The sequence below is a fragment of the Rhinolophus hipposideros genome (genome assembly GCF_964194185.1).
Source record: "Rhinolophus hipposideros genome assembly, chromosome: 4".
NCBI classification, from domain to species: Eukaryota; Metazoa; Chordata; class Mammalia; order Chiroptera; family Rhinolophidae; genus Rhinolophus; species Rhinolophus hipposideros.
Genome location: NC_138050.1, coordinates 49,158,924 through 49,172,420, shown reverse-complemented (window position 1 = coordinate 49,172,420; position 13,497 = coordinate 49,158,924). Strand labels below are relative to the sequence as shown.

At 41.7% G+C, this 13,497-nt stretch overlaps 2 protein-coding genes across 3 annotated transcripts in view; one reads left to right on the top strand and one right to left on the bottom strand.

Annotated features, from left to right (window-relative positions):
- Nucleotides 1-7,709: 7,709 nt before the first annotated feature.
- On the top strand, nt 7,710-11,237 carry DKK4 (dickkopf WNT signaling pathway inhibitor 4). Its single transcript, XM_081047004.1, has 4 exons — nt 7,710-7,888; nt 8,948-9,098; nt 9,550-9,699; nt 10,531-11,237. The coding sequence occupies exons 1-4, from the start codon at nt 7,778-7,780 to the stop codon at nt 10,779-10,781; spliced, it is 663 nt and encodes a 220-aa protein (XP_080903130.1). The 5' UTR covers nt 7,710-7,777; the 3' UTR covers nt 10,782-11,237.
- Nucleotides 7,913-13,497, bottom strand: part of POLB (DNA polymerase beta) — a 29,435-nt gene continuing 23,850 nt past the window's right edge. Inside the window, exons 13-15 of one of the 2 annotated variants that reach the window (XR_013993251.1) lie at nt 13,157-13,296; nt 12,034-12,191; nt 7,913-7,990 (exon numbers count right to left, since the gene is read on the bottom strand). Coding sequence is in view for 1 of the 2 variants with exons in the window: in XM_081046997.1 (XP_080903123.1) it covers nt 12,097-12,191; nt 13,157-13,296 (235 nt within the window). In the remaining variant the exon portion in view is untranslated. Of the gene's footprint in view, nt 7,991-11,948; nt 12,192-13,156; nt 13,297-13,497 lie in introns of those variants that run through there. The other variant, XM_081046997.1, reaches the window with a different exon arrangement.

Genomic DNA, 13,497 nt, shown 5'->3' with positions numbered 1-13,497 from the left:
CACAGTTATGAATCCTATGGGAATGGACGGTGAGTCTGGGGGCTTCCCTACCAAAGTCAGAGTTTAAGCTGAATGTCAAAAAGGCCTTGAATATTTACAAGTTGTTTTTATATGAGGAAACCGATTTTGTCAATGTACCACATGTAGATTAGGGTACAGCCTGGCTGACACACAATCTGCAAATTACTTCATCTTAGCCACTTACTAGTGAAGCACTATAATCACATTTACATAAAGCATAGATAAGTTAAGGAAAAAAGGTGACATACCCCTCCAATCATATACAATTCGAAAAGAGCAACAGGCAGTGTTCCCTATGATTTTCTTAGTGAATATATTGCTGTATTTCAAGCAACTTAATATATTTGGAACTGGACTTCCATTATGAGCTGTAAAGTGTAGTATAGAGGAAAGAGTAAAGTTTGGAACCAGAAAATTTATGTTCAACTCCTAGGTCTGCAACTAGCTGTGGGACCTTGGACAAATCACTTGTACTTTCTGAGTCTCAGTGTCTTTATTGTTAAAAGAGAGACCCTCAGAAGCGAAGTCCTGGTCAAATGGAGCCCGTCCAGAGGTCTCCAGACACATGTAGATTCCTGTGGCTAAAGTTCTAAGGAAACTTGGAGCACACCAAGGATACACCCAGAGTAGGAGCCTGGGACAGAAACGGCTAGATCACACCCAGTGAGTCAGATACAACAGCCAGGAAGATGGAGTCACCGGATGAAGACTCACCCGGAAGGGGGAGAGGATGGGGCTGTGGGAACTCTCATAAGGAGGGATATGAGACCTGCATGGGCCCCTGTGGGGAATAAGGGAAATGCAAGGCAAGCAGCCTCTCCCCGACAGTAGGGGATGCCAGAGCTCATGTGTACAGAGCTCATGGGTGACAATTTTTTTTCCAGCTTTATCGATATATAATTGACATATAACATTGTGTAAGTTCAAGGTATACAATGTGATGATTTGATACATATATGTTTCCCAAAATGTTTACCAATGTTTAGTCAGGTTAGTTATCACATATCTTTTACCTCACAGACTTACTACTTTGTTATTAGGGTGAGAATATGAAAGCTCTACTCTCATAGCAACTTTTAAGCACACGACACAGTACTGTGAACTATAGTCATGATAGCCATTCATTTTTAAAACTTTGCTTCTACAGACTTGGGACTCCAGGCAGGATTGGGGTCTCCTAATGCAGTGGAATGCACCCTCTACTCTTGAGGAAAAAGAATCAGATCTAGTCTGATCTGCATCTTAGGGTCCAGACCAACAGTGGTGGAAACTGTTTTGTCCTGGGAAGAGGCTGCAGGCTGGTAGCGTTCCCTGTTGTTAGTCCTTCCCTGAAACAGACTTTCTGGATCACCTACTCACGTCCACTCTCTGCACCCCAAATCAGACACAGTGTCGCAGTGGAATGTATTCCTCACTCTCCTTCCACAATTCTTCCAGCCTCCCACTTACCAGACACCACAGAAGGGCCCAGGACTGGTATCTAGGAGACATTTGGATCACAAACCTACATGGTAGAGGTCACTGCCCCAACTTAGGTGGCTACCACTGGGGGAAAGAGGCAGATCTGACCATCAGCTTACATACCCTTCGGGCTCTGAATGCCACCACAACACCATTAAATTTGACAGGGCATTTGAATTAAGGGAAAAGAGAGGAGAATAAATGGGGTTAGTTATGAGGATGCTCAGAAAATAAGAGAATGAAGAGAAATGAGGCAAAAGAGAAAGAGTCAAATGATGAAAAAGATTGTGGGGGCTATCGGTGTAAAATACAGACAATGGATTTCATGAAAAAGAAGAATGGAGATTGAGCTCCACTCAATTTTATAGGTTTCTGTCCTCCTAATGCCTTCCACCTCCCTGCATTGTATTTACTATTGAATCACAGTCCGTAAAGAGAATAAAGCAAAGTGAATTCTGTGGAAATACCTTGCTTTCCAAATTGTTGCTTCATGTGAGAGAATTTCATAGAACCAAAGAAGGCTGAGAGGGCTTCAAGGAGTCAGTTGTAAACAACTCTAGAAACATAAATATAATTCAGTTAAAAAAAAAAAAACACACCGAAATTTTACGTACATGATCAGTAGAATTCTGTTGGCACACATAGTGGAATTGATAAAAAGACATTACAATAAAAGTCAGGACAATACTGACTCACGTGCACTCAAATACACAAACATCCTTTTCTTAAAATATTGACTCCTTCAGTGACCAATGAAGACATTGCTGTGTTTTCCAACTAATATGTATTGAGACATAGCTTGTTTTTAATCTTTTCTTGCCTTTTCATAGTAGCATCTATTATCATATTCCCTCGATCCTGGCCCCTGTGTTTTGTGAAACATGAGTATGTCAGCAACTGCTCGGAACAGAGGAAGAAGAGTATTGCTGTGGTCTGAATGCTTGTGTCTTCCCAAAACTCATGTGTTGAAACTTACTCCCCAGTGTGATAGTATTAGGAGGTGGGACCTTTGGGAAGTAATTAGGTCCTAAGGGTGGAGCCCTACAAATGAGATTAGTGTCCTTATGAAAGAGACCCCAGAGAGAAAGAGGCCCCATTGCCCCTTCCATCAGGTGAGGAGACAGTGAGTTCATTTATGAACTGGGAAGCAGGCTTTCACCAGACAGAACCTGACCATGAGGGCACCCAGATCACAGACTTGAAGCTTCTAGGACTGCGAAATCCATTCAGTTGTTTAGACGCCACCCAGTCTGTTTTTCTGTCAGCCCAAACATACTAAAACAAGTATGGAGAGTGCCCAGAAATAGGGTAAGATGGCCAAGGCATTTGGGATTTGTGAAATCACACACAACATCATTTAAATTTTTTCAGCAAAAAGAAGGCAGAGCATACCCTTAAAGCAGGGAGGTTCGGGGAGTCCTGGTACTGTTCCTAGCTAGATGCCTGGTGTGGAGTCAGGAAAATTCTGAGGCTATTGCTGCTGCAAAACGGAGGTTCCCAACCCCACCATGTCACACAACTCCGAAGTGGGGGCCATTCACATAGGCTACTGTCTGAATGGCGCCTCCTGGAGCTGTGCAGCACGATGGCTGGGGCGACCCCATCGTAAACGCCCAGAAAACTGGTCTGTCAGAGGCCTTCAAAGTCACACGGAACGGAAGCTGAGAGGTGACATGAGCTATCCAGGGCCACACAGTCAGTGGAAGAGGCTGGAACCCAGTTTCCTTGTCTCCCACCCGTGCTGTCTCTGCTCCCAGGCTTCGTTGCAAGACATCTGACACACTCTACTCCTCAGCCGTTGCAAGGGGTTTGCTTTACCTTCTGACCTCAGGTAACTAAATGGTAACATTTACATCAGCTTTGTGATTACATCCTGTAATCTTTGTCTCCTCTCATCAGCATGTCCCTTCTCATCTTTTATTTATTGAACATTTCCTGTGAGATTCTGCCAAAGACCTGCTTGTTTCAGTTACTTTGATTTTCTTTTAAGAAAAGCAAAATTTAAGGAAATCAAACTAGTTTCGACACAGGAGCCATAACAAATAAAAGTTTCCTTTCCTAAGCGAATATCAATCATGGGTTCTGACACTCTTCTTTGACTTGAACAATCACAGCTGTCATTCGGGAGGATACAGGTGTCAGCTCTCACACAGCAGCCTGCATTTCTTCCCCAGGTCATGAATCACCCAGAGGATGGCTTCAGACCTACAGCACCGAAACTGGGGCCCTTGGGATTTTTTTTTTTGGGGGGGGGGGTCGGGTGGGGAGAGTAGATTTTTCATTTCCTCTAAGTTCAGTCAGTATTGCTTGATTTTAGTGTTCCTTTGGCCCAGGTGCTCACGTGGAACTAAGAGGATCAGCTTGAGATTTTCAGTGAACCTGTAATCCTTGCCAGGGGGCATCAAAATGGCAGCCTCTGTGCCAAAACTGCACGTGAGGGCTCCCTTTGTTCTGTGGCTGACAGAGGACAGCCACAGCCCAGCGCGCTGCTCCAGGGGGCGTGCGGAGTGGGCTCGGCAAGTCCTCTGCTGCTGCAATCTGCATGGTGAACTCTGGTGCCCTGACCGAAAAGCAGGGGAAAATGCCTTTGAAGCAGAAACATTTTAAAGCCTTCCTCTCCCCCTTTCCTTGTCCCTGCCATCCTCTTCCCACTGCCCCATCATCCCTAATCCCCAAATAATTGAGATGCAGCCTTATGGTAGACGATGAATGAGGCCATTGGGCATCGCATTTCAGTTCTTGGCATCCAGCTAAGGAGTACTGTGATTCTTATCAGGCAAGCAGCCCTGGCAGATTTGAAAATATACCCAAAGTCATTTTCCCCATACTTACTTTTCTCAAAATTGCTCTGGCTTTTTAGAAGACACAAATAGCCTTATTGCAAAATGAGGCTTCCGGTTGATAAATTGGATTGAACAAACATCTACTAGAGAGCCTGCCATGGAAGGGCGTTATGCTAGGCAGTAAAGTTTTATGTGATGCTGGAAGGTTGTGGCCTGGAAAATGGATTAGAGACATTCGAGACATTTAGTTAGAGTTTTATGAGTGCCAGTTACCATAATAGGCTCTGTACACGTATTTACACACTGAACCCTTAAAATACAGTCATTGTAAGGGTGGTACTGACAGCTTTATAGATGAAACTGCAGATTGTCGCTTAGACAGGTGGAGTAACTTAACCAAAGTCACCGAGTTACTATAAATCCATTTATGTGTGCATTTATCCCTCACATAGAAAAATTTATGGAGTTTCTATTAGGTGCCAGACACTCAAAGCAGGAGGATTCGAAGAAGAGTAAGCTCTGCCCTCACCGAGCTTCTCATCTAGTGTAGAGACAAAGACGTAGACAACTGCAATAGAGTTTTATACTCTAGATGCACAAGGGAGTGGGGGCGTCAGCACATATGGGAGAAGCCAGCCTGGTGTTCAGACGAGTCCGCCTGACGCCACAGCCTGTACTCTTTCCATGCTGAGACAGACAGACAGACAGACAGACAGGGATGGAGACAGAGAAGGCTGCCGTTTGGTCTCACCTGATGCCTTGTTTGTAACCCTCCGGTGTCTACTGTTTGTATCTTCTCCTTCCCTCTGTCTGCAGAAGGCAAAAAGGAGAGCATTGGTCCTGGAAGACATGGCGGTTAATCTTCTATCTGGATGTTAGCTATCCAGCAAGGACTTGATGCTTTTCTCACGGCCAGTGGTCATCCTGCCTCCCCTACCGTGTTTTTATCCTGATTTCCCCATCTCCAGTGCCATCACCATGCACTCAGCCTGAGAAATTAGAAACATCAGAGTTAGCTCAGCCTCTCACTCACTCCCAACCCCAAATGAAAGGGACCAACTTCAGAACTGCATCCTTTGCTTGGTTCTTGGTGTTACTGTGTCAACCTCCTCCTCCTCATCGGGAATAAGTGCAACTGAGAATAAGTGATCGGCCAGCACCCACTTTCACCCACTACAACCTGAGCTCCACTCTGCCACCAGCACTGACTTTCCTAAAAAGCAAGTTAGGTCATTTTCAAGCTCAAATACCTCGAATGACTTTCTACTGCATGTAAAATAAAATCCAATTTTCTTGTTGTGGTATGTCAGGTTCTTCGCAGTCTAGCCTCATCTCTTTCTCCACCATCTGCTCCAGCCACACAGACTCTCTTCCTAGAACCAAAAAGCACCTCTCTGCCCCTGCACACGATTCACACGCTGAGCCTGGGGTGAAACCACCCCCTGCCTCTCAACCTGAGAAACTCCTACTCATCCCACAAAACCCAGCCCAAATGTTACCTCCTCCATAGATGCATTCCTTTGTTTCTCCATCTATCACCCTCCTCTGTGATCCTCCAGCCCTGCAATTATCCGTTTATCTTAGTGCTGTCATAATATAATGAAATCATCCCTAACTACATGTCTTCTGACTTGGACACTAGCTCCTCAGGGGCAAAAACTGTGTTTTGTCCTTTATTCCCAACATCTAACCATAGGTTCTCCGACATACGAAATGTTCAGTGAATGTTTGTGCTGTGTTACAGGATTTCCCACCAGTCCTTTGGTCTGTGTGTATTACCAGAGCCCATTGTGCCCTGATAGTCTTTCTTCAGTTAGGTAACAGGAAGCAGAGAGTGAACCCTGGGGCTCTCTCCTTTATCCTTGGTCATAATTGTCCAACTTCAAAATCAGTTCTATAACACGTCTAGTCACCAGGTGTGTCATGCTATCTATCAAAGGGTGTTTGATGTTGTCGGTTTAACAGAAAAAAAGTGGTACTTGCAGAAGAAGTAGCTTGCATTGCACCATACGAGTGGTAGACAAGCAGCACCTCCACGAGGAAGAGAGCCAAGTAATGGAGGCCCCAGGACACCAGCATCAGCTGCTGAATGGCACTGGGCAGTGCTAAAGAGCGAGAACGTTCCCATTGTACAGACTGTCGAGATACATTTCAATAAACTGAGGTTAGGCTCTCCTGGAGGAAGACCCAGCAAGGCTAAGATTGCCATTTATGCCATAGAAAAGAGGCATTGTTAGATTTTACACAGCACCTCACAACCGAGGTGCTAGGACGAGTCTACACTGAGAACAATGAAAACAAGGAAAGGAGGAAAAACAGAAATTTTTGGACCCAGATCTAGGTTGTTTTACCCTTAAAGTACTTTTTCAGTGATAAGACCTCGTCTAAATTACTTGACTTCTCTAGGAGTCTGGGGGGGAGGGGGAATCAGACAAAAAGGGATGAAGCAGAAGTTTTTAAAAATTCAAATTAGTAAAGTTGAAAACACATGAATCCCATCTGAAATCAGCTAGACTTGGAGACGTGTTCTGCACGAGTCAATTTAATGTATAATGTAACACACATGAAACGCTTTGCTCATAAAATGGATCCAAAGCTTCCTATTGAATTATATAAATCTGTATAAAATGGACTTTCTGTGTCCCCGTCATCAAAAAAAGGGATTTTAATAAATCTCATCATTTTCCTAATAAATAACCCTAACTTCAAACGGTACAATTTTCATTTAAGGAGAATTAGTTTCCAATTGACATTTAGTCGGAACAGGTGCTATTATGTTCACAGCTTTTAAGCTACTTTTTTTTTACATCTGGATGCCAGACCAAATCAGAAGGCATTTTCTCTCGTTTCCATCTGTCTTCACTATCTGACACACAGTTTAAAGCTTTTCAGTATATTTTGTAACTCATTAGTTTTTGGCATCCTCCATAGCGCATTGGCCAGTATGATTCATCCTTTCTTTGAGGGCAATTAGCTGTGAAAACAGATCTTAGAACAGACTCCCTCCACCCCCAAAGGATTACTGAAGGTAGGAAATGCAGGTGATTATCAGAGGTTGCCTTTGATACAGACATCCTGCTCTCCGCTAGCCCTTTGAACTAACTTTGATATGCAATAATTAAGAGGGATCCAACCCCTGGAGGAGAAGCCGCTGTGGCCCTGCCTCTTCTCTCCTTCTATTGAGTCCTTGTTTTGAACTATTGATCAAACAGATTTGAAGGGATTTGTTGAAGCCTGTGTGGGGTAAGAAGGAAGGAAATGAAGGAGGAGGGAGGAAGAGAGAAATGAGGGGGCATATCTGGTTATAAATAGTTTCAGAAAAGAACCACTGGTCAGACCTCGCTCCTCCTACTTCACACACCTTACTCAGACGGAGGTTTGCTTCTCTCAGAGGAAGGAGTCACCGGCAGCTTGCCAAGGTTTCCTTGTGGCAAAAGCTCTGTGGTGGGTTTCCAGCAGCCCAGCCTCGGAGGAGAGGACTGAGACGGTCTAGGACACCGGACGATTGAAGGATGGCGGTGGTGGTCTTGCTGGGGCTCAGCTGGTTGTGCGCTCCTCTGGGAGCCCTGGTTCTGGACTTCAACAACATCAAGAGCTCTGCCGACGTGCAAGGGGCTCGGAAGGTAACACGCAGCTAGGGAGGAGGGCACGCTGTGCGCTCCTGGTTGGCGGTGCTGGATTTGGGTTTAAGTGAGTCCTTCAGATTCCTGTCTGAAATACCTTACCTGGAAGGTAAATTGGGTTAGTTTAGGAGCTGGGAAGACACCTAGGTAGAATCCAATGGCCTTAGGTATTAACATGTTAAATAAGCAAAGTGGCTTTTCAGGGCACTCAGCTATAAATTTGCCTATACATCAGGAAGGAAAGTAACATTTAGAAAGCTCTGCCGCGTGCCAGATCTTTTATGCGTAATAGTGCATTTAACCTTCCTCACAACTTGAGATAGGCAGCACACCTCCTAATTACGACGATGAAAATGAAACTCGGAGGTTGAAGAATTTTACTACGGCCACACAGCCAGGACATTTGGGCGTTGTTTTGTGCCAAGGTGCATTGTTTTGTCACCATCTCACTTCAGAGAATTGTGTCTAGGGATCCTTTTACATATACATGAAAAAGTATCAGCTGTAGATGAGACAAATTCGTCTTTGATGTCTGTTTCTCGGTGCAAATGCAGCATCATTAAAAAATCAAAGGACAGTTCACTTGGGTAAGGCTCACCACAGTGATTTTTGGCACATGGGTGCAGTTGATGTGAATCATTAGAATAAAGAATTGAATAGGAATGCCACAAACACCAACCTGATATTTATATTTAACCTGTAGCATAGCTTGTAGAGTTCAGAGCTATATATCAAAAATCTCAATCATCTGTAAGGCACACATGAGAAAACATTTTCTTCCATTTCCACAAAGCATCAGAATTAAATTTTGAGTTTTAAAAGTAGGACAATTTTTCAGACACCAGTTATCTTGGCTGCACATAGGTCTCTCTCTTCATTGGGGATTCTCCCCTTTGTGAGAAACACAGTTATATTGAAAAGTCAGGATGCTGCCCAAGGTTTGCCACAGCATTCACAGTGCCGCTCCGACTTTGCTTCCTCTATTTACTGCCTTGAATCAAAAGTCATCTTACGTGGTGTTGGAGTCCCTAGCCCTGTGACAACACTTTCTCTTCACAGGGCTCACAGTGCTTGTCTGACAATGACTGCAATACCAGAAAATTCTGCCTCAAACCCCAAGATGAGAAGCCGTTCTGTGCTACATGTCGTGGATTACGGAGGAGGTGCCAGCGTAATGCCATGTGCTGTCCAGGAATGCTCTGCATGAATGGTAAACTATCATCCATCAGTGCAGGACCGCTTTGCTCCAAAACTGAAGCCAGCATCTGAATCTCATAGACTAGAATATTCCAAGATAGGCATTTCTGAAGGTTTCCTGGATCCATGCTTGAAGTAAATTCATACAGCTGACTTTTCTTGATGCAACAAAATAGTGTTATTTCCTGGCAACAATTCTTGCCAGCAATTTGGAGATGATTTTAAAGGGAGGGTACAAGTTGGAATCTTTCAAATTCTTCTGTTTTCACTTGGATTCCATTAATTACTTAACTACCTTCTTTGCCATATGAGCATGTAAATATATAGTGCACTTGTCCCAGAAATCTAGAAAATTATATATAAACTGGAGGCAGCGGTACCGCCAAGCGATATAATAGTATGATAATTAGCATGTCTTTGGTTCTAATCCTTGAAGCTAATAACTACACCTGGTTTTCTCTCAGATGTTTGTACTACAATGGAAGATGCAACCCCAATATTGGAAAGTCAGATTGATGACCATGATGACATCGACACAAAAGGAACAACTGAGCATCCTCAGGGGAAAAAAAATAAAAGGAAGCCAAATGTTAAGAAATCACAAGGCAGTAAGGGTAAGAGCAGCTTCTGAATACTTAAAAAAAATTTTTTTTCTCCTCTAAGGCTCTTAAGGATAGGCTGAAACTGACTTGGCTCCTCTGCGCCAAAACCTCATAGGGAGCGTGTCCTGTTTCTAATCTCTCCCCCTAAGCAGCTATGAGATTGGGTAGGGAGTAGCATAAGGTAGTCAGCAGGCCAAGAGGACAGGGGAATAGCTATAATCATAGACTGGTTAGCAAGAAAACCTTTCATTGTTAATTGTATTTTACATACACATCTTTTTAGAGTCTGTAATTTAACAAATGGCAGTTTCCCTTTTTAGAGCCTCAGAATACAAAATAGAGATGAACGTAAGCACATTCACTTTTCATTCTTGGGAAAAATACAAACTTCACTAAGATGCTTTTTAACAAATTGCAGTCTCAAATTCCAATCGTTGTCATAAAATAGCTAGAAAGTTTAAAGGTGGCGAACTGGCCATTCTTGTTTCTGTCTTCAGGTTCACTGGGCCCTTTGTAAGTAATGGTCTCGCTTTGTGTCAATATAAATCCCATTTAAGAAAACATTGATGAGTGATACTTATTTCATTTCTCAAGACTGGAAATCCCACCTTTCTTTGATAAATGTTTTAACTTTATATAAAAATTTGTTCTGTTATGTAGGGCTGAAATTTCCATTTCATTATTGCTTTTGGCATAAAAATCGAGCTCCGGGAGACCTGCCTGTTGTTTCTGTTTTTACTTTGCGGCCTTCAGTCCTACACCCCATGCATTCATCCCCGTAGCACTCCCTCCACATGCCACGTTCCCCATTCACTGCTAAAGCTCATATTCATCTTGTTACAGGACAAGAGGGAGAAAGCTGCCTTAGAACTTTTGACTGTGGACCTGGACTTTGCTGTGCTCGTCATTTTTGGACTAAAATTTGTAAACCAGTCCTACTGGAGGGACAGGTGTGTTCTAGGAGAGGGCATAAAGATACTGCTCAAGCTCCAGAAATCTTCCAGCGGTGTGACTGTGGTCCTGGACTAGTATGCCGAAGTCAAGTGACTGGCAATCGACAACATGCCCGCTTAAGAGTATGCCAAAAAATCTAGAAAGCTGTACATATTTCAAAATAAAGATGACTCGTTATTGTATTCAAGTAGAAATTGCAGACATTAATTTTTAAATATTTCCAGACACATATATCTTATAGCAACTGAAGTAGACTGGGCTAGAGAACTTGTGATGAATGGAAACCAGTTTTGCTCCTGCAGAAAAGTGATGTGATTCTATAACAAAAAAAATTAATTTTTACCTAGTGATTAAATTAATTAAAAAAAATCTTTAAGTAATTTCTGATGAAGTTCTGGTGACTGACAGTAGCGTGGGGAAAGAAAGTGATGGTATCTGCAGTTTAATGAATTTTTATATCCTACCAATGAAAATTATCACAGCAAATACTATTTTCCCTTAAAAACCCTATTGTTTGTTTTCTTTCATTTCTTGGAAGGGAAATGGCATTTCACTATAAAATAATTTGGTTAATAAAGAAATAAGATTCAAAAGGTAACATCATCTCTTTGTACAGTCCTTTGTTTGTAGAGTCTAAAATATCTTCACATATTTTGTTTTCAATAACTTTACTTAAAATTTGATAACTTTTTATATTTTATATTTATACAGTTTTAGTATTTCAAAGCTAGGGCTTCAATGAGTGTTTTTAGTTATAAATTTTTACCATTTGAACTTAAAATTTACCTTAAAGGAAAAGTAGGGCAAAAAAGTGAAATTTTTGTTTGTTTGACGTTTAAGAGGTCATATTTTGTACATATGGGTACAATTAGAAGTGATTTTTCATAAGGAAGCTCTTCTGATGGATTACAACCAGTTGCTACAGATTTCATTTAAGTGGTAAACCACACACTGTTTCATCTATTTAAGTTTTCAGCATAGATTACAAAATTGAATATGGGCCAACCAAAGAAAAAAATTAAATTTATGAAATTCTCTAGTTTCTAAAAAATATTGAACCATCTTCCAGAGGCTAGCGTCTGGGTATACCTTAACTGACTAATTTGTAATCAGTAAATAGGAGGAAAGGTACTGGGTAATGTGGTTCATAATATAAGGGAAGAAAATGAGAAAAAAAAATTCCCATTAAAGAGTTGCTATCATCTCCCCTCTTAATTCTCTTTACTAAACTCTTAATAAAGTGTGCTCATGAACATAAATCTAAATTTAGACATATTTGCTAGTAAAATAAGAACAAGATCACCTAATGACAGTCCAAGAGATTTTATTGACTACAGTGCAAGCTAAAGCATGAAGAAGAAACAACCATTTGAAAACACCAAAGACCCTTACATAGCAAAGGTTAAGAAATAAATTAAGACTCCTGTTGGGCTGTGCCTGGAGGAAGGATAGGCCTCATTCACTTCGATCCTTGGGTTCTCGGTACTTCCACTGGATATAGTCAAAGATGTCTTTCTCGCTATCCACTGGCAGGGGTTCTCCAGCAACTCCTGCAAGCAAATAGAGAAAAGAGACTTACGAACCAGTTTTGGGATTCAAGAGATATATGGGACTCACTTTCAGAAGAAAAAAAAAATAGTAACAAGCCGCTAAAAAAAAAAGATACTGACTGCCCCCATCCTCCCACATGAGCTTGTGTTTGTCACATATGTACCAGTGCTATCCATTGTATCTATCCAGATATCCATTGTAGCCACTATATATTATATGAAATGCATACTCTAGTTAGTTATAACTCAAAATGTGGTCCTTGGACTAGCAGTAGTGGCATCACCTGGAAACTTCCTAGAAATGCAGACTCTTGGGGCCTATTCCAAAGCCCACTGAATTAGAACCTGCATTTAATGAGTCTCCATGTGGTTTGTATGCACATTGACCTATGAGAAGCACTGCCCTAGTCTATCAATGACAAAAGCCCTATTTTATTTCATACTTTTAGGACAAAATGACAAAAATCTTCATTTTCCTAGCAGACAATAGTAAACAACAGAATATATTGTGAAATGTTAACAAGATCCATAAAACAGAGATTCAGCAATTCTTATTCTTTAAACTTTCAAAGCATGGGCCAAAGCTACCAGGTTGGGCCTGGCACTAAAAGCACTGATACCCAGGTTCTTCTTTAGTCTTGGAGATACATTAAAAAAATAAAAACTCTATAGATCAATAAGATTTTGTTTTACTGACCATCATAGTAGAAAGGATCTAATCCATTCTGATAGGGCTAGAAATAATTCTTGCCATCACTGGGCCTTCAACTGAGGGCCTGGGAGCATGTACGGATTAAAGCCCTTTTTGTTGCCTGAGGGACTAACAATACAAAGAAAACTACAATTAATTAGCATAGGTACTTAAAGGCTTTTGAGAGAAACCAAAGTTGCTAAACCAAAATACCTCTGAAAATAACTTTCTCTCCAGATGACTGGGATTCTCTCTAATGGACACAAATACTCACCAGTGACTCCCAGGGGACGGATTGTGTATTCATTGATTGTAAAGCCCTTTTCTAGGGCATGAGCTCTCATATTCTTATTGAAAATATCACTCCCAGTGAAATAGAGAACACCACAGTAATATTGATCCTTGGGTATCAACCTAAAAAAAAAAAAGATAAATATTTTACTACACATTTCAAATTTAGCAAAACTAAGACTTAAAATCAATACAGAACAAAATGCCTATAATAAATCTATGTGGCCTAATAACCTGGACAAAAAACTATCATTAGGTAGACCATTCAAATTACTCCAACCTTGCAACTTAGTTTTCGTGAACTCTGCTCTGCAAGAGGTGTGG

Bases quoted from the DNA above. Each gene is read 5' to 3' on its own strand.
- DKK4 (XM_081047004.1), top strand. From the start codon at position 7,778: ATGGCGGTGGTGGTCTTGCTGGGGCTCAGCTGGTTGTGCGCTCCTCTG. The intron at 7,889-8,947 runs GTAACACGCAGC...TTCTCTTCACAG, and splicing joins ACGTGCAAGGGGCTCGGAAG to GGCTCACAGTGCTTGTCTGA. The intron at 9,099-9,549 runs GTAAACTATCAT...GTTTTCTCTCAG, and splicing joins AGGAATGCTCTGCATGAATG to ATGTTTGTACTACAATGGAA.